General features: G+C 32.0%; 1 protein-coding gene across 2 annotated transcripts in view; it reads right to left on the bottom strand.

The window, feature by feature from the left end:
• Nucleotides 1-21,725, bottom strand: part of LOC127734425 (uncharacterized) — a 74,066-nt gene extending 52,341 nt beyond the window's left edge. Inside the window, exons 1-7 of one of the 2 annotated variants that reach the window (XM_052244271.1) lie at nt 21,699-21,725; nt 17,560-17,809; nt 13,580-13,721; nt 8,185-8,363; nt 6,957-7,083; nt 5,926-6,085; nt 1,877-2,040 (exon numbers count right to left, since the gene is read on the bottom strand). In XM_052244271.1, the coding sequence (XP_052100231.1) occupies nt 1,877-2,040; nt 5,926-6,085; nt 6,957-7,083; nt 8,185-8,363; nt 13,580-13,721; nt 17,560-17,667 (880 nt within the window). In that variant the 5' untranslated portion in view covers nt 17,668-17,809; nt 21,699-21,725. Of the gene's footprint in view, nt 1-1,876; nt 2,041-5,925; nt 6,086-6,956; nt 7,084-8,184; nt 8,364-13,579; nt 13,722-17,559; nt 18,284-21,698 lie in introns of those variants that run through there. The other variant, XM_052244270.1, reaches the window with a different exon arrangement.
• Between the last annotated feature and the right edge of the window lie 221 nt (nt 21,726-21,946).

The raw sequence follows: 21,946 nt of genomic DNA, 5'->3' as shown, positions 1-21,946 counted from the left end.
ATGGTTCAGACGAAAATAAAATGGTTAAGTACTGGTCGAGTACAAGTTCAGACTGTTAAGTATGGTTCAGACTACAGTCGAGTATTATCAAGTAAATTTCAGACCAATTCAGACTGGTTGAGTAAAAATTAGTACAGTCGAGTACAAATATAGGCCATTTCAGACTTTTACTGGTTTGTAGTGACTGTATATACAAAGGATCAGGAAACAGTCATATTTACAAGTCACATGTGATTCTAAATTGAAATGACTAAAATGATATTCCAAAATTAAGTTTGATTGAATATGAAAATATATCAACATGGTCAAGATTGGACACTTTCAACATCCTCTTGTAAGAGATTGTAATTTTTGGTCAACAGTCACTTAATCCTGATTGCCATGCTGTTCATGTAATAATACAGTCAATCAATATTACACTGATTGCCATGCTTATTATGTAATAACACAGTCACTCATTATTACACCATTTAATACCCCCCACCCCTGATATCAGGCTAACAATTGCTAATTATCACTATACAACAACTGATTCAGGATTATCTATGCCATGACCTCTGTTATGAATTTATCAGTTTGAATCTTTTTCGGCCCTCACTTTTCAAGTCCACCAAAAATGACCAAAGTCATTTGAGAAAATGTTCATACCCCTGGTTTATATATAATTATTTAGATAACAGAAATGTATTCTTCATTGAGTGGTTGAAATGCTTCCTCAATAACATATACCATACATCTGCACTGATTCATAGGAAAAACAAAGGAATGACTCACAACATATGAGCTGCGTTGGATAGAAATAGACCTTGTGCAAGTGCACGTATACATGTATATGTATAAGACTTTGATTGATTTTGGAACATTCAAATGCGAAATAAAAGATGAATTTTGGTCTGTTTTGAAGGGTTCTTATAAGAACTCATTTTCAAACAGTTCCAGACTTTCCGAAGAGATTTTTTCAACCTGAAATAGGTTAACAGATGTATTCATATTCTTTTGCATAAGGTTAACTGTAAAATTTAGTAGATGTGACCAAAACATTATAGTAAACTACCGTAAACAAGAACTTTTACCTGCGAATGTACTGATTTCAAATCTTTCCATGGTCACTGAACCGTGAAATAGTGGTCAAAATTATAATTTGTCATTTAATAAAAATAGTTGATGTCACAATATACATGTTAACTAACTTTAAAGTTGATCTTACAACATCTTCATGGTAAGGTACTTTCTCTAAAATTTAACCCTAATATATACATGACAAACAGATGGATATACAGACCAGAAAACATAATGGTCACTACTATCATAGGCTGGGCATAATAAATAGAAATCAAAGATTAACAGTAATGCATTGCTAAAACACTTATCTCTTAATCTTATAGTTTTCTCAAGTTAATGCCTACCAAATGGCAAAGGATGAAGAATGATGGTATAGAGGCTCTCATGGTAGACTGAATTACAAGATGAACTAGAAGTGATTAATTATACCCCTCAATTATATATGATATAAAGCCTGATACCAAAGTTCAAGAAGCTTTGATTTGTAGATCCTGAGAAGAATGTGACAAAAATTACATACATGGTCATTATGTGTAAGAATATATAAGTACACAAAATGTTTTCAGTTAATAGGAAGTTGATGAGCAATGGATGGGTATGTTCAAATGAAGATTGGTACAAAATTTGTGGAATTTCTGATTTGTTGTTTTAAATAATGTAACGAAAATTAAATAGTGAGAAGGATTAACAATATCCGACAAAAGAATAACTCGTTTTCCCCATCCTTAGCTTTGCAATTTTCAAAAAAAAAATTTGTAAACTAAATTGTCAATATCATGAATAACCTTAAGTAACTTTCTATTCTAAAACATACCTTCAAACAAGGCCTGGGCTATCTGTATAAGAATCCTTCCTGCCATGTCGACATCTTTAATTCGTAACAAGGAGATTGCTGTTTTCAAGTTTTTTTCTTTTAAAGAGTGATTTTCTGAGGCCATAAATTGGACTTGATCTGACAAGCTGTTACTCTGCAACTTACTGCAAATATATTGCATACATAACTAAAAGCTCGAAGGAGCCTGTATCGCTCATGATCACCTGTCAATTTGCATAAAGTGATATCATGCAATGAGGATATTTCAAATAGTTTCCACCAAAAAAATGCCAAATAATTGTAAAATCATCCTTCAAGGGCAATAACTCCTAAAAGGAGTAAACTGACCATTTAAGGCATGTTAACTGAGTTGTAGTTTTGTGTCCAGCTGATAATTTTACCTTTTTACAGTTTCTCTCCATCTATGGTTTACAAAAGAAACACAAAATAGTTAAAATTCATCTTTCAAGGGTAATAACTCTTATAAAGAATCAACTGACAATTTGGAGCGTCTTGACTTCATAGTAGATCTTGTCCTGCTGGTCAATTTTGCCATATACAGTTTCTCTCAATCTACTACAGTTTCTGCAAACAAAAATACTATAAGGATTCAACAAACATTTTTGGTTCTGTTAATAGATTTGTTGATCTTGTCCTGTTGATCATTTTTGCTTCTTGCACTTTCTCTGAATCTGCTATAGTTTACATAAAAATAACAGAAAATGGTTAACAAGAGTGCACACACGGAAATGTCTTGCCTGCTATACTGACTATTGATTTTATGTTGAAAGACTCAAAGAGTAAGGTTTTACTACATTAAAACAACATTTTTTAAAATCCACGACAATGAGGTCAAGGTCAGATAAATCCTGTCAGACAGACATCTGCACCTTACAATTATTCCACACACCGAATATAGCTGACCTATTGCTATTGTAATTGAAAAAGACCAAAACACAAAAACTTACCCATGAAAATGAGGACAAGGTCAGACGATATCTTCCAGACCAAGGATCCTGAAATGTTTTCACCCAATTTCGGTCATTTTGAGATGTCTTAAAAGTTGTGGCCCTTTTTTCAAATTGCTTAAATTAATCACATCAGATTCATAGCATCAACGAACTTGTATTTACTGTTTCATCGCATTTACTTCATTAATTTGCTTACCGTTTTTATCAAAACGTTCAAAAACAGTTTGTGGAATGCAACAGTCTAAATTTGAAATGATTTTAATGACTCAAAATGGTAAATTTCTAAGACATCGCTAACGCTGTTTTCGATATTTAAGACAAAATTAAAATCAGAAGTTTCACGACAATACTAAAGTACGAGTAATTCCGGATTCATTTCCGGAATTTGTTCTGTTTATCAAAATGACAAGAAATCACTGAATTTTTAATTTTATTAACTTTAAAAGTGTTTGAATACAACAGATAATAGTTGCAATCGTTTAATTTAGCATGAAATCATTTTGCATTTACCGATTTAGTGTCTCATCTCCTGATGAAAACAATTTACGCATGCATATTACTTGGTAAAAAAAGCACATGTTTGAATCATGACAAAATACTTTTTAAATGTAAAAAGCTGTTATCTGACACAAAATTAGGCCAGTGTGTTCTAAAACAGCAATTGAAACCAGAACAATTAAAATGGTACAGTTCAAGGTGTTTATGTTACAAAATGATATCTTAACTGAGTGAAATGCATTAATTATTTACACGTTAATATTAAACATACAATATGGAAAGCAGTAAATTCTCATTTCACAAAGCAAAAAAACACATTTAATCAAACAAAGAACAGACCTAGTTTAGTTACCTACTTTGCCAAAACATAATTGCATGCATGGTTCCTTTTGGCTTTTAGATGCTAGTATAAACTGTAAGACACGATGAGTGCTTTATTGTGCTTGGATTTCATGTGATGAAGACATAATCTTTTGGCTCAAGCCTTTGTTAATCTTGTGTGTTTTTTAATTTTGGTACATTTATGTTTGGAGTTTAGTGTGGCATCCATTTTGCTGAACTAGTATACATTATTGTTTAGGGGCCAACTGTAGCCCCCCTACGAGTGCTGGATTTTCTCACTGCATTGAAGACCAATTGTGGCCTTGGGCTCTTTGGTCGGGTTGTAGTCTGACTTTGACACATTCCCATTTTCCTTTCTTAATTCTGTTTGCAAAGGTAAACATTTTCTGTTTTCATAAATTTAATTTTCAAGTACAAATAAAATTGGACTTTTTCAGAAAAAAGGAGGACCTTTCAGTCTTTTTGGTAAAAGGTCCTGGACTTTCCATTGCCAAAAGTAAAATTGAATCCCTACTGTGTCTCGAATACTGCCAGTTTCGTTTTGGGCAAGACAAAAATCTTCATTCAAGGGCATGAAGTGATATGTCACTGACAATTTCAGCCATGTTGCTTAAATAGTTTATCTTGTTCACTTTTGCCATAAAAATTTTTCTCTATCTACTATAGTTTCAATCAAAAAGACACAATAATGGGTAAAAGAGTCTTTTTAAGGGCCATAACTCCTATAAAATGTTGATGATAGATTTAGGCCATATTGAATTATTTGTAGATCTTGTCCTGCTGATCAATTATTGTCCGGAAACTAGAAAAATGCCTTTTTTGGCCCCTAATTCCTAAACAGTTGGGACCATACATAACCCCCAAAATCAATCCCAACCTTCCTTTTGTGATATTGAATCTTGTGGTTAAATTTCATAGAGATCCATTCACTTATACTAAAGTTATTGTCCGGAAACAAAATGTCTTCCGATGACAATGACGACGACATGATTGCAAAACACGAACCCAAATTTTTTGCAGTCATATAGAAACACAAAAAAAAGTTATGATAATTGTCATTTATTTTAAGGGCAATAACTCTTAAAAGGAGCCATCTGTCAGACAGTTTTTGTTTCAATGAAAGGTATATGTAGATCTTGACATTCAAAATTCTGAATATTTCTGCTTGGTCAGATTTTATCTATCTATGACGGTTTACAAGATAATAGACAATACTTTCATTTTATGAAATAAAGGCAGGAGAGCACTCACAATATTCTATATAATTTCCATTTGCTATGGGCATTAGTTCTGTAAAAATAGCTGATTTAAGAAATCTTGAAAGACAGTTCTTATTTATTCTTTAGACATTAAATTCAGTAAAATGTGTCAGGAAATGTAGAAGTGTGGAAGTAAGTGAGATTACAATGTAATTTTTAATATAACTTACATTTCAAAGGGAAATAACACCTTTAGAAAAAGTTGAATGCACTGATTTTAACTCGCCAAAGGAATTGCTGATAAAGAATTATAGGAATGAGATCACTTACAAGGCAATTTTCCTAATAATTTTCATTTCCGACCAAGTAGCACAACTCTGACAAAAATGGCTGATCTATTTTTAGAACTAGTCTGACACATTGTTGATGTAAATTTCATAAAAATCTGACAAAAACTTAAGAAAATGAATTAATATATATTTAGGACAGAGTAACTCACTGTTTGTGAGGATATTATACTTGCCAAGATACATCTATATACCAAATTATGTGAAGGTAGGTAACTTAGCACAAGTTAAAGCTAATGAAGCATAAAATATAGGTCAGAAAAATTTCCTTTATGACAGGGGGTTGCTATATTCCCCAGGATGCATCTCAACACCAAATTGACTGCAACAAACATACTTGTTCACATTTAATGATCTCTTTCACAAACTGAAGTGCTCAACTTCATATATTAAATAATCAGCAAAATCTGTCTCCCTAGTTTTGTCAATGGAAATCAAGAATCACCAATAAACTAATTCATCTCTTTAAATTTCATAATTTTAACCAAGTTCCATTTTTACGATTTATAAGGATTATTCAAGTCAAATTTCAGTTCTTGAGAAATGTGCTTATAACAGACCGATGAAATACCATATTTATACTATTTCAACAGGCCTATAATAAAATTCAGACCATCATGTATGTTTTCTTGATATGTTTTCAAAATATTTTTTACAATGAATATCAAGAAACCAGCGAATATTTCACATACCTTTCATAGTTGTCAGTATAAAGTAAATCATTATCTAAGTTCCTTCTTATTTCTTTTAGTAGTAATTGATCAGTATTTTGTTCATCTTCCCCTATTCCAAGAGTCGGATCGGGATATCCTTGAATACGGCTAATCAGAGATCTAGGATTCTTAATTTTATCTGCAAGATAAAAATAAAAGCTAGCATCAAGCATCTTCATCACATAATCCTTGATTTTTCATATAACTAAGAAGACTTTAAATAATGACACCAGAGATTTTAAACGACATACAACTTCATGTATAATCAAATTCCTAACATGCAGAAAGAAAAATACAGTCAGATATAATTGTGATCAATTTGAAGAAATTATGCAAAATCAAATTCAATATGCAACTCATCAGTAATATGAATATAACAAAATTCATGGCAATACAGTTGTTCATAAATGAATGGGCAGCTTTTTTTGTCCTCGACCACCCATAATATAAAATTTTTCCATTTACTTATAATTGTCATGACAATTGGTAACAACGTCATTGACTGTATTCATGGTATTCTTCCAAATATGTTTTGTTTGTAAAAATTTTCTCAAGGGTTGTATCTATATCTGATAGCAGCTTGAGACATCAGCTGTGATCATTAAAGTTGTTCATTACCATATGATTATACCAAAATCAGGTGACCATTTTAGGGTATATTTTTTTTCAAATCTCTATGTTTAAGTTTTAGTAAATATGTCCACTGGAATATTTGACCAAGTTTTGATTGATTGATTTTTTGTGTTTTAATAGAGTGTTGACAGGCTAGTGGAACAATAGTTGAACTACTTAGACCTCTCGGCCACCTTGGCCCCACCAAGGTTTGAAGATTGCACATGATATCAAAGGGATGGTTGAAGCAAAGATTTGTTTGTAAGTTTACGATAATTTATCCTTCATGGTTGACTAGATGTCCATAAAAACACAAAGCAATACATCCAAAATCTATTTTCCTACAAATTTTCTTTTGTAGAAGTAAATAACACATTATTTATTCATCTTTAGCTTACCAATATGCTCAAATATCTGGCACAATATATCCCCTGGACTTTGGTTTATGGCATATTGTAACAGTTTTTGAAGCTGTTCTCTTGTTAGTGTCAGAAGTGTATCTGTCAGAGGAGCATGTACTGGTACCTACAAAATATTATCATAATTAGCAATCTGGTACACTTAAAGCTATAAAAAATGTGTATCTGGTAATTATGATGTTTAAGAAATTATTGAACCAATGCATGCATATATACTTAATCAAGTCCTCTGTGCACGTTTATTTCTTTAAATTTATAATGAATCCATGACATCTAATCATCTGCAAAAATATTTCATTCTGTGATTTTTTATTGAAAATGTTAGCTGCTTAATAACTGTCGGGTTGTGTTACAAAGGTTTACCACTTGTTTCCTTCTGCATGTTGTGATAAACAATCCATACAAAATCATGGAGCACATGAAAAATAAGTGAGATGATAGAGTGATATAAATTAGTCTTTTTTATATTTTTCTTGCATTCCCATTTGTTAATTAAACTTTGTCATAACAGTGTTTAATTGATTTGTTTTATTGAAATTTGTCTGCTAGAACCGATTAATACTATCTTTCTTCCACCTGTGTACCTTTTCTTTTATCAGGGTTTTTCCCTTGCACTTGTGTTTGTGGTTGCAAATTTTTTAATGAAAGGTCATGGTTAAAATCACTGCATATTGAAAAGCTGTCTGTGAGTTAAGAGTAAAATAAACAAATTTAAGGATTTTCTTTTCAAGAAAAAGTTGAAGTACTCATGTTTCACAGTAAAACATAGCCATTCAAGAATATAAAACATATTCAACATTTTTGTAAAATTTGAAGTATCATATGACTTAAAGAAACTTATTGTAACAACTCATAAACAAGACAATCATGACTTACAATTCTCTGTCTTGTATTCTCACACATCTAACATACTAACTAGAGGTTCCAAGGAGCAATTTCTCACCTGTCATAAATTTCCCATATAGAAATTTATCTTTGCTGATATACAAATTATTTTTTAATCCAAATTTTTTCTTATTTGACAGCTTATCCTAAATGTTTAATCACTGGAGTCCAACAGCCCTATATTTTCAAAACACGGTCCTATCATTCTAGCAGTGGTGCTTTCTGTTTATAGCTATGGTTCTAATGTATTCAGCCAAAACATTGTATATCAGTAAAATTTACATCAAGTGAGCTGAAAATATCAAAATTTAAATATACTCACTTTTTCTGGACTTTTAATTCTTTTGAGGATTACAGCCACAATGTGTCGACACCAAATCATTTCCTTGCAGATTGAACACTTAGTAGATGTTATTCGATGCCTTTCAAATGTCAAGACCACTTTTGCAATGGCTTGATTGTGATCATAGTTACTTTTGACAGAGGCACCGATCATGAAACCTACAATCAGAGTAATAAAAGAACAAGATAATTTCTTCTCTATTTTTTCATGGAATTCAATTTGAAACTTATGACTTTTAACCACCCCATTAAAAGAATGTAGCATTCAAATTAATCAAGTATACACTATTTATTTAACTGAAGTTTGGCAACATTTATTACTTCATGTGATTTTTCAGAATTTTTTAATTCAATTTACATCAAATTTAAATTTCTAGTACTAGCAAGGCCTATATTTAGAGGTGGTCTATGTCATTACACACAAAACTGAAAATGGATCACAAAAGTCTCATTTAACAAAAGTTTTATATCAATCAATCCTTGGTTTGATATTTTAGTTTTTTTGTCAAATTGGTTCATTTAGGTAATAATGGCAATATTTGATGGTGGTTGCACAGCTACCAACCATAATCCCAAAGAGGAACAAAATTATGAATTTAGAATGGATAATGTTAACAACATTTCGTCAAACAAGAATATGTCAGGCTGGCACTATTCTATGCCAATAACCATTTAGGTGTGAAATCAGGGTCAAAATGCTAAAATTAAAAGTCATATAGTTTTAAAAGTTCACCATGACCATGTATACTAAATCTCAAGTTGATGTGACAGAAGGTTCATTGTTACCGGTAACTACCTTAAAAGGGCATTAGCTACGATTTAGAAAAAAACATAAAATACTATTTTTTATTTTTTCTATCATTCATCAAAGCAGGATATTGAAATAATATTTTGCTATTTACAGTCAGCTTGATTCAATTTTTTCAAAAACAAAACATCGCTAATGTATTATTGGCCTGCAGGTTCAACCTAATTTGAATCTGTATTCATGCAACCTTCAATTTGACCCTTAGCAGGAGATGGGTTTACACGCATGTGGTAAGCCTGTTCATTTATCAAATAGAAAAGAATGTCAACATTAAAAAGAGAAACAAGGAAGCCACCAGATAAAAACCATTTAGGTGACAAAAAACTATTCACATCGAAATAAAACAATGATTTCCATTTTTTTTTAAATCTATGACATGAAATCAAACAGACCTATAAAAATCAACATTTTGCAATTGCTCATTCTTGTCAGTCTTTTTATCAAAAATCAAATACATTTTTTTTCATAACATACAGGAACAAGAAATTTTACTGAAACTCAATGAATTTATTCCTCCTCTGAATTTTCAATGAAAACAAACAATTTTTTAAGAAATATTTGGTTGGTGCCCAACTCCTTCAATTCCCGATAAAGAATAATTATTTCAACTATTTCTGTGTAAGATAATAGATTTAAATAACTTCACATTTACTCGCCACTTAACGTTAAGCAAACACCAACCATACAATCTAGTTATCACGTGTAAACAATTATCATGTACACCCAGATTATTAAGATTGGTACACAGATGAGAGCATGCAATTTATTGTAAACGTTTTGTGAGAACACAGCCTAAGTCTAGAAATGTTAACAATAAGGTTATTGAATAAAATTGAAAAACTGGTTAGAACATAGAATTTTCATGACTATTCATGAATATTTCATAGTTTACACATTCTTTACATGATTTGATTGGATGCTGAATCAAAGCGTGAATGCATTGAAAAGGCAGTTACCTACAGGATTTATGATTTTATAGCTCAGACTGATTATAATCAAACATATTACTTTTCAGGAAAGGCTAAAAACATCAGATATTTAGACATTTTTCAATTCTTTTGGTATTGAAATGATAATTCTACATTGCATTTCAAAAGAACATATTATTGTATGAGTATATTTATTATAGGATTAAATGCCTTTTTAAAGGAATCTATTGGTGTATAAACTCGACCAATTCACTCACAAACAAATAAAAGTCCGAAGGACTTTTATGATATGTTTGTGAGCGACTTGGTCCAGTTTATACACCAATAAATTCCTTTAAAAAGGCGTTTAATCCTTATAATTCTTTAAATTGGAGACAACTAATTTATTTTTCCACACTCATAACCTCTTTCACACGTAAATTGTATAATTATGTCATTGAATCAGTCTGGCGCATGAGTATATTTATTTGTTAAATCAAAAGTATGTACACCATGAAATTTGCTATCTGATAAAAAATAAACTACAAAAAATCATAATATCATTCAAATGAATGTTTTGTGTTTATTATTTAATTTAACGATTAACGCGAGGTGAAAATAAATATTTTAAACGTCGAGCCGGATTGTGTTATTATCGTCGCCATCTTGTTTACATTGGTTACAAAAAAAAGTGCAGTCAACGTCGTCTATCGAAAAATAAACAACGTCAAGAACTACCGGAAGTCCTCTCGGCCAATCATATCAACGTATTCCCTAATATGCAAATCATATAAGAATTATTCACAAATATCTTTTTATTCAAAATTTTACCGTCTACAGAGCACCTTAGGATTGACTTTTTGTTTATATTCAATAAAGTGCCATTGAATATTTAGGGTCAATTTTGATTTTCACCATTTGTGGTTATTCACATCTCGAGTTTAAAAAAAAAACAGCATTCCAGTTCATCATGATGGCTTGGTGTGAATTTATCTCAAAAACATTGAATTATATTCATGCATCTCTAAGTGTCCACTCTTTCCCAGAAAATCGTTATTCTTCAAAAATTTCTTCTGAACAAAAAAGTAAATAATTCTAAGTATGACTCAGAGAAATGACCATGCTAGGTCACCAATTATTGTTTGTGATTGTCTATGTCCAACTCTGAGCAAGCCTGATACTACCATATTTTTGTTACATGTATGTAACATAAAAATAAGGAGATGTGGTATGATTGCCAATGAGACAACTATCCACAAAAGTTCAAATGGAGTGGATGTAAGTAATTATAGGCAACCGTACGGCCTTCAACCAAAAGAATAAATTGCTTCGCCGAGCGCAGCTGGATACGACCGCAAAGGTCCAACACTGAACAGTTGTGGCAATATTTGCGCTTGATACAGGTCTGAATTTGGATTATAATTCAATATTTGACACGTAATAGTTTTCTCACACAGAATAACTGTAGTCAAAGAACTTAAGAATTGGTTATATGATTTGAATTTATATTCAATTTTTTGCTTTAGTGCAATACACTATGCTGCTGTTGCAAATTGACCCCCCCCCCCCAAAAAAAATTTGCCCCCCCTTTTTTTTTTCTTTTCTGCAAAACAGTATGCTGTTGCGAATTGACCTCCCCCCAAAAAATTTGTTTACCCCCCCCCCCCCTCCTTTTTTTTCAAAAAAAAATATTCGTAGAAATTTTCATTTTGATTTCTGAAATCTTGAGGAGAAAAAATTGTCCCCACCCCCACCACCAATTTTTTTTACCCCCCCCCCCCCCCCCCCCCCCCCCCCCCATTTTTTTTTAACCTTCCCCTTTTTTCCAAAAAAAATTCTTTCCCTCAAGATATGGTCATAATCTCAATTCAAATTTCCAATGGAGTTTGCAACCATAATAACCCATTTAAATACATCATAAAAGTCTTAAAATAGAAAATGACATACATAATCATGGCTAAAATAAATATACCTTAATCAGCATTTTTAAAATTATTAAAATAGTAACTTCTAAAAATAAATTGACAGCTAATCACCTCAAGACAATGCAACATTTCTTTATACATAATTCAAAAGCAGTGTAAGGGAGGTAATTCAAACACAACATTGTACTTAAGTAATTGTCCATTCACCAGGACACCCATGTTTTTCTCACTTTTTTGCCCCTAATTCCTAAACGGTTTGAGCAATAACACCCCAAAGCCAATCCTAACCATCCCTTTGAGGTATGGAAACTTGTGGTATAATTTCAGAGAGATCCATACAATGTTCCTCAAGTTATTGTCTGGAAACTAGAAAAATGCTTATTTGGGCCCCTTTTTGGCCCCTAATTCCTATACTGTTGGGACCATAACCCCCAAAATCTATCCCACCCTTCCTTTTGTGGTTATAAACCTTGTGTTTAAATTTCATAGATTTCTATTTACTAATACTATAGTTATTGTCCGGAAACCAAATGTCTTCGGACGTTGCGGACAACAACGTGAAACCAATATACGACCGCACTTTTTGCGGTCGTATAAAAACCAATACTGTATAGTCGGCTATAAAAGGCCCTGACATGAAAAATATGAAACAATTCAATTGAGATAACTAACGGTCTGATTTAAAAGAAATCAATTTACGAAAAACAAGTATGACCGACATGAACCAATGATAACCACTGAACTACAGGCTCCTGACTAGGGACAGGCACATAAAGAATGTGGCGGGGTTTAATGTGTTTGTGAGCGCTCAACCCTCCCCTAACCTGGGACAATGACGTTACAGCACAACATAAGAACAAACTATCAAAATCAGTTGAAAATGGCTTAACCCATTTATGAGGATCCTCCCCAACCTGCCAAAGTAATCCTGATTCTTGTAACAGTTTGTGGGGTTGATAATCTAAACACTGAGGAGGTAATCCAAATAATTATGACGTCTTGAAAGGCTATTTTAATTTTTTTTTCTGTGACACCTTCCTACGACGTCTGCTTCTCTATCATGCTGAAGGTCCTTTAATGTCTGCATTGGAGTGTGAAATAGTATTTCATTGCTGAGTTGAAAGTTCATTAAATGTTTTTTCCGCATCAAAACCTTCCGATCGATGAAGATGCTTTGACAACATTCCACTTTTCTATTAATGCCGGTATTTACCTTTAATCATCCTTGGCATGTGCCATAAACAGAAGCTGTATCGAGTAACTAATATTCGATCACCTGTTGATTGTTCTATCAAACTATTATCACTTGTTAATTAGCATTGGACATGTTGGGCCATCAGTTTAATCAAATAAGTTCGATCCATTCGGGTTTTTACATCTTCACTTTGTAGAGGTAGAAACCAGAGTGTATCGAATTATTCACATGTCAACTTTGGCACTGTTCGTTTCGGATTTAAAAACAAAACTTTCATCAGACCTAACAGATTGAAATTGTTTACCTGACAATGGGTTTGACATGATAGTTATGTGTTTTACTTTTCCATTTTGTTTATCTTATTGCATCAATATTGCTTGGTATTCAGGTCTTCTGTACATTTTTAATCTGCTTATAAATGACTTGATATTTCAGTAAAAGTATGGTTAAAATAAGCCAAGGTATTAGCAATAGAACCCCAAACTGAGCGAGCTAAAAAGATTATAAAATATAAAAATCAGTATTTCTACATTACTTACCTACTTGTCTGATGTTTTGTACATGTCCTTTCTGAAAAAAGGATTCACCTTTTTCCCATTCTGAATTACAGTTTTTGCTACTGACAAGTTCGGTAAGTAACTTTACATGTTCCTCATCTTTGGGAAATGCTTCACTCGCTAACTTTAAATAAGAAAATCAACAATCACTGAAACAATCGAAGACATTTAATCCAATAATTTTAGAATCCATATAAGTTTTTTCCTACTGACCCCTTGCAGACCCTTGTCCAGATTATGCTTTTTTTTCTCAATGCTTTGTTGTACATCAATGTTTTCAAACATGGTCATATTGTGTATCTGGATTGATTTTGTATTTCATTCCTTTGGATTTTTAGTTGTTTGTTCTTTAACAATTTTTCTTTTTTTTATTTACTACTGTCCACCAGATCTCAATATTATACCCAACTATCCATGAGCTAAGTAATATGTAAAAAAAACTCCAAAGCAGCATGGATTATTTCGTAACACTGAAAACTATTATTTAGTAACACTGAAAACTAACTTATTTTAGTAAGCAAATTATTTCTCAGTGGCTTTTGCAATTAAAAAAATAAATGGGAAATGTGTCCCATGATGATGCCCCAGCTTGCATAATTTAAGAACGGTAAAAGTGACGCTACCCAAATTGGTACTTGATCTGAGTTTTGTGGTAATAAGCATTGTGTATAAGTTTCATAATATTTGGTTAAGGCAAACTTAAGCTAGAGAACGGAAACGAAAAATTCTGATTTTTTTTCCATTTGTAAAGGGGCACAACTCTAGAAGGGTAAAAGCGACGCCAGTAAAATTCAAACTGACCTGTGTTTTGTGGTAATAAGCATTGTGTATGAGATTCATTACATTTGGTTAAGGCAAACTTAAGTTAGAGAACGGAAACGATAAATTCAGCAATTTTTCCATTTGTAAAGGGGCATAACTCTAGAAAGGTAAAAGTGACACCACCCTAATTCAAATTTGGTTTTCCAGTTTGAATGGTTTTACACTAGTAATTTTTGGGGCCCTTTATAGCTTACTGTTCAGTGTGAGCCAAGGCTCCGTGTTGAAGACCATACTGTGACCTATAATGGTTTACTTTTATAAATTTTGACTTGTATGGAGAGTTGTCTCATTGGCACTCATACCACATCTTCTTATATCTATTGATCTGTGTTTTGTGGTAATAAGCATTATGTATAAGTTTCATAACATTTGAATAAGGCAAACTAAAGTTAGAGAACAGAAACCAATTTCGGGACGTACTGACGTACAGGTGTACACACGAACGGATGTACAGACAGACAAGGGTAAAACTTAATGCCCCCTCCGCTACGGCGGGGGCATAATAACATGAACATGTTCTGGATCATATGAGTATTTGGACCATACGCATATACAAATATAGGGACAGCAAGTATAATCTACTGTGATTGTAAAAACGTGTGAACAAAAGCCTGCACACATAAAATAACTAAAAATAATTTAAAAGTCACAAGCATTGCTATATATATTTTAAGGTTGTATTTAACTAAGTTTCTAAAACTTATTATGTATTTGTATATATTGCCATTACCTGAATAAACATTATCATTATTATTATCAAATATCTAAGAAATTTAAATTGACTAAAAACAAATTAAAACACACACACAAAAAAGATGCAATGCCCCAAGTGTCTGTGTCTAACCGTTGACTTCTTGTTTAACAGTTCATTTAGATATTTCTTGAAGTTATATTCCAAAGTCGAAGTCTATGTATAGTGTTTCGCAAGAAAAACTTGATAATGACCAAGTAAAATTCTTTTAATAAAATATAAATTTCACAATGATTACCTCTTGATTAAATTAGTCACATTTATAGAAACTGTTAATTTATGGCACCTCGGAGGGTGATACCTAATGCACGTTTAAATACCCATGAGTATGGTCCAAATACTCATATGGTCTGAAACAAATATAAATCATCGCTAATTTGTTTCACTTGTGTCTTACCTTATATAAATAGATAAAGACAAGAGTGCACACGCTGAAATGTCTCGCCTTCTTTACTAACCATTGATTTTATGTTGATAGTCCTAAACACAAAGCTTTACTACAAGTAACACATAAACTTAACATGATCCAAGAAAATTAGGTCAAGGTCAGATAAACCAAACGAGAAATACATGTACACCTTACAATCATTCAATAAACCAAACATAGTTGACCTATTGCTTATTGTTTCTAAGAAATAGTCTTAAACAAGAAAACTTAACATTGACCAATGAACCATGAAAATGAGGTCAAGGTCAGATGAACCATGCCAGACAGACATGTACACCTTACAATCAATTTAGGCATTAAATATAGTTGACCTATTGCTTATAGTATCTAAGAAACAAACTTAACCATGAAAACTTAACATTGACCAATGAACCATGAAAATGATGTCAAGGTCAGATGATACCTGCCAGACAGACATATACACCTTAAAATCCTTCCATACATCAAATATAGTTGATCTATTGCTTATAGTTGAAGAAAAACAGACCAAAACACAAAAACTTAACACTGAGAAATGAACCATGAAAATGAGGTCAAGGTCAAATAAAACCTGTGAGACTGACATGTACATCATAAAATATTTTCATACACCATTTATAGTTGACCTATTGCATATAGTATTAGAAAAAAAGACCAAAACTCAAAAACTTAACTTTGACCACTAAACCATGAAAATGAGGTCAAGGTCAGATGACACCTACCAGTTGGACATGTACACCTTACAATCATTCCATATACCAAATATAGTAGACCTACTGCTTATAGTATCTGATCTATGGACTTGACCACGAAAACTTAACCTTGTTCACTGATCCATGAAATGAGGTCGAGGTCAAATGAAAATTGTCTGACGGGCATGAGGACCTTGCAAGGTACGCACATACTAAATATAGTTATCCTATTACTCCTAATAAGAAAGGAATTAACATTACAAAAAATGTTGACTTTTTTTTCAAGTAGTCACTGAACAATGAAAATGAGGTCAAGGGCAATGGGCAATGGACATATGACAGACGGAAACTTATTAACATAAGGCATCTATATACAAAGTATGAAGCATCCAGGTCTTCTAGCTTCTAAAATATAAAGCTTTTAAGAAGTTAGCTAACGCTACAACCACCACCCCCCCCCCCCCTGGAACATGTATTGTATTTTTTTGAATTATTATGTATAGCAACTTTGTAAACATTATTTATTATAAAAATTCAATAATGATAATATAATTGTTAAGAAAACAGTTTGTCAAAGTGGCTTGGTACTTAAATGGCTTTATGGTGTCATGAAATATATATTTTGCATGTTCAAAACTTGATAAATCTTCATTCATCAAGGCTTATGAACAACTTCCTTAACTGTTAAATGAAAATATGTAATAAACATGAATAAAAAAAAATTTATTTCAAGAAATTTTTTTCTTATAAATTCAAACAATTTTAAACAAATTATTTGTAACTTTTAGTCCTATCAAATTTGTGACTTTCTGTCCTGTGACTTTCTGTCCATTTACCGAAAAGAAGTAATCACCATGAAGTTGGCTTGAATGAGGTAAAAAGCAAACTTGAAACAAAAAATTCCTGAAAATAAGTTGGTTAACAGTATTTACTCAGCTTCTGAGCATGGGTATAATTTTATAAAGTATAGTCACATAGGAAGTGACTGCCCACTTAATCCATGTAATTTAAAGTACGACCAATCGAGTATATCATTTTGCATCTTAATATAAAGTGATGATTTTTGCACTGTCATATCATCCTTACTAGTTGCTGATTTTTTTCTTATTCTTTAAAGCAGATATTGTACATGTTCTCATAGGGAAGCTTTTCATGGCAATTTAAATAAAGCAAATAAATTATTCCTTCTTGAGAATCTCGCATTTACAGTATAAAAACTATGAATTTGATTACATTTGAAATAAACTAAAAAAAAATTATTTATATCTACCAGCTTAAGTGTCTGTTCATCAAACGGTGGGTTGACAGTTTCTAAGGAGGCACATCCAACATACTGCCCCACTTTATGTATCGCCAAGCTGTATAAGGAAGATACCATTATTCTTGAGATACCATCAAACCAGCCTTGTATGTATCCATTAAGTTTAAATATCTGAACACCAAATCTTAAGAACTATTGAGGCAACTGGAACCATCAACTGCTGATTTCTTACATTATATTTACATGATGTTTTTCTTCGCTGAAATGAGGCAAAGATAAAGGCTTTAAAATATTACTCTTAAACTTACATTAATCTTTACAACCTTAAATTTAAACTTACACATGTACATGATGTATGACAAGGCCAAAAAATGTGGTTATGTTCCCAGTCTCCCTACGGTACCAATCTTAAATGTTCATGCTTACTCAAACACAATCAATGGACATGTTTAAGCTTACTCTAATATTTGTAGTCATTTATTTTCATATAAATTTATATTAATTCTCATTTGAAAGCCACTGTCACCCTCTTTTTTTTTTTACTGTACTGGTTGATGACTAGTTACCGTCACCTGGCATTTTTAGCAATAACAGAGACTTTTCGTAAATATGGCATACTGCTTTTAACTGCACACAATAACTTTCATATAATTTTTAGAAACTTCGTTTTGATTGATCAGATCAGATTAAGACCATAAAAAAAAGCTGAGTTTTCACTTTTTTAACACGTTATGGGAAGTGTTATGGGAAGATGTGCTTGCGGGGGCATGACATCATTTTTTAAGGACCTTTGACCAAAAATACAGAAAGGTCCTACTTTATTCTTAAAAGGTCCAATTTTTATTGAAAATTCAATTTGAAAAACAGAAAATGTTTACCATTCCAAAGGACTCATCATATCTTACTACTACATTAACCTCATTTTTTTTTCTGAATTTCCTAAATAATTCAGTCAGACAAAGTCTTACTATACAAATCCTTGATATTATATTCTAGAGTTTCCCAGTATCTTGTACGGCGACCAGTTTTGGGACTACAATCAAATCAATTGGGAAAAATTTAAGCAAACACTTAAGTTTCCTTTCAGTAAAATTGCATAATTCAAGACTATTTTCATACTAGACTTTTATTTTTTTCAAAATTCTTATACATGTATGTTACAAAAAAATGTCCAAACGGAAAATAATGTGTTCAAAAATTGTGAATTTCTGATGGTAACCATGGTAACTGGTACCGTACCAGTACAATTGTCTGTTTATGTCTATACTTTATAATCATGCCTAAACCGTTTAATGTAAATGTGTTTGTGCTAATAAATATTGTCTATTATTAGACCTTTTCAACTATTGTCTACACCTACAGTAGAGAACGACTACGACAGATGAGATATGAGGGGTCGTCTCAAAAGTAAAATTTAAAAAAATATTATTGATCGCATATGATTATTTTGATTGCCAATGAGACAACTATTCAACATGACATTTTTTGGTGTACCCAGGGGTTTCATTATTTTTTTAGACTTGAGGTGCCTTTGAGATTATAGGGGGAACCAAACCCAAATGGCGAGGGGTCTGGGGAAAGCCCCCCGAAAGCTCCTGGATTTTAGGGATTTCAGCAATAATTTTTTACTTAAAAAAATAGGGTAAAGTCTGTAATATTTGCTTCAATTTTGGGTAAGTTAACATTGAATTGTTTTTTTTCTAGAGTAATCATCTGAAAATACATTGCTTATAATTATTTTGTAATCAGTTATAAAATATGTATGACCATGGAAGTATTATATTGTCAATATAATACTTCCATGGTATGACCTATAATGCAGGGGTTTCATGTGAAATGTTGTTAAAATGTTTTGTTTGTTTTTATACTTTTATTAAATGTTTTGCATTTGGGGTTCAATTTTGTGAATGAAATTTCATAAGTTACATAGTATATTATAATTTATTAAAAAAAAATGATAATAAAACTTGTTGTAACTTTTTTTTATTGCTTTGTTATAATCATAACTGTGTCAATTGTTTGTGTGATTGTGAAAAAGGGGGGGGGGGGGGGGGGGTGTGTTGGCAAATTAATCATAGGATTCTTGACTATAGTAAGTAAAAATGTTTTTTTCACTTCTTCAGAGCTGTCTTTTTTTTTTATTTTAGAAGTCTTAAATCTCGTCAGATATTAATTGTTTCACGAAGTCTTACACTAAAAATTTCAATCACAACATAGAACACATATCGAGAAACAGAGATCAGTGACAACGTCCAACGGGAAATCACTGATTTGATACGATTAACGATTTTCTGAATTTCATAGAATGTTCACCTTTATTAAACCTTTTATTCATAAAATAATCTGTGATACAAGCTGCTTTCCTTTTATTAGACATAATATTGCTGTTGTTGTTTAAATTCATCAACAATTTGCTGCTTGAAAATATACTGCTAAATCGTCGCATTTTAAAACGCTCTTACGATACAGATTCAGACACATGGTTTATAATTATCACTTCTCCTACTTTGGAGGTGTGCCTAAATTGGCAGAAGATAGATCTATACTTTAACGCGGACCTCGACGAAGACACCTATAAACATACACATGAACGGCGTAGAACGGAGATTATCAAGGAAAGAAAGAAATTAGATTTGAACGATCTTCAAAAGAATTTTACACATTTTTTTTTTTATTTTTATTTTTTCTGCCGGTACCAGACGCTTCCGTAGGTGGGTAAAAGTACCGGGTACTGGGTCTTAATGAATGCACTGTTAGCATTACAAAAACGAAGTAATCGTTATTGGCATGTGGAACAATCTGCGTTGACTGACTCGTTTATCTATAAATTCTCACATAATCCTAAAATTTAAGAGGAAAAAAGGCAGATTACGATGTGACATGATTGCAGTAATTATTTACTTGAACATTAAAAAATCTAAAGTAAAATGTCGTTTAAATACATGTAATTAGAATGTTATACACAAGAGATCCTTATACATTTGTAATTCATATTTGTTGGAAATATGTTCTTTAGTCTTTAGTGTAAAATCAACAAATTGCAGGTGTAAACGCAATACAATTCATGAATGATTTTTAATTTTGAGACAACCCCTTAATTTTACCTGTATTATAACTGTAGGTGTCATTAGTCGGTGTCGAGAGTTGTTGAAAAGGTCGAATATTAGATATGGGTATAAAATATCTTTGTGATAATTTGAACAATTTTATCTTAAAAGTTAAATGCCATGGATTTAAAAATTTGGGAATTCATTACGTACGATGTAAATCCCAGAGAATCCCAAATCCGCGAAATTTAGAATCCCAGGATGGTGATGTTCGTAAATTTGTACAAGGATTTCAGTTTCACTTTCAGAACCTTTGACTTTGTCTTCAAGCAAATTGCTGCATTTCAATGTTACCTCAATATATATAGGGTTCTGATAACAAAATTAATGTTTTCATCAGAAGGAATTAACAAATTTGGCCACATTTATCTCGCAAAATTTACTCCCGAGGACAGACAAACCTGAACACCGCTGGACCAATAATTTTGGCGGGAAATTTCTCCATCCTACCGATTCTTTTTTCACCCATATATCAGTCAAAAAAGCATTAGAAAACACTTTCAATTCTTTTCCATGTATCTTTTTTGAACGAAATGATTTTGCTTGAAGGTGAAGTAGTAAAACTAAAGGATAGAGGTAATTTACATGTGATTTTATAACTTCGAGTTCAGTTCTGATCAGTTCTCTCTGGTTGATGCGGCTGATCATAAAATACTAATATTCGATACAAACCGGAAACGTTCTGTATGTAGTCCTGTATATTCCTCCATTTGCTAGGAACACCACGGTGACAAATGGTATAAATAATGAACATTTAACAATGCATCGACGATTCGGTACAGATTAGTATAAGAATAAACTAATAAGTCCGTATAAGGTTTATTTGTGTTTACATCAATAAATAAAATTTAGTTATTCAAAATTTATAGCGGGTACATATTATCAGAGACATATAATACAATATGCATTATATGTCTCTGATATTATACATAAATAATTTAAATCGGAGACATAATAATGTACTAACTTATCTGAATAAGAATAATGTCTTTGTTCATAGTCTATGAACAAAATGTAGTAGTCAGTCGAGGACCAGCTTACCTATAAGAAATAATTTACTTCCTGGACTATTAAATTGCCGAAATGTGTCTCCGGACAGGAACCCGATATCGTACGGAAATTGCAGGTTACAATAATTTTATTTTTTATTGTTACCTGTAGTTATTTTTATCATGATTGTTACCTGTAGTTATTTTTATCATGATTGTTACCTGTAAAATTTTACATTTACAAACAAATTATGTCTTTTCTGTACGTGTGTAGCATCGGGATACTTTGTATACTGTCTT

Source organism: Mytilus californianus, unplaced genomic scaffold (assembly GCF_021869535.1).
Source record: "Mytilus californianus isolate M0D057914Y unplaced genomic scaffold, xbMytCali1.0.p SCAF_3, whole genome shotgun sequence".
Classification (NCBI taxonomy): Eukaryota; Metazoa; Mollusca; class Bivalvia; order Mytilida; family Mytilidae; genus Mytilus; species Mytilus californianus.
The sequence above is the reverse complement of the archived record's forward strand: the minus strand, read 5'-3'. Positions and strand labels throughout refer to the sequence as shown.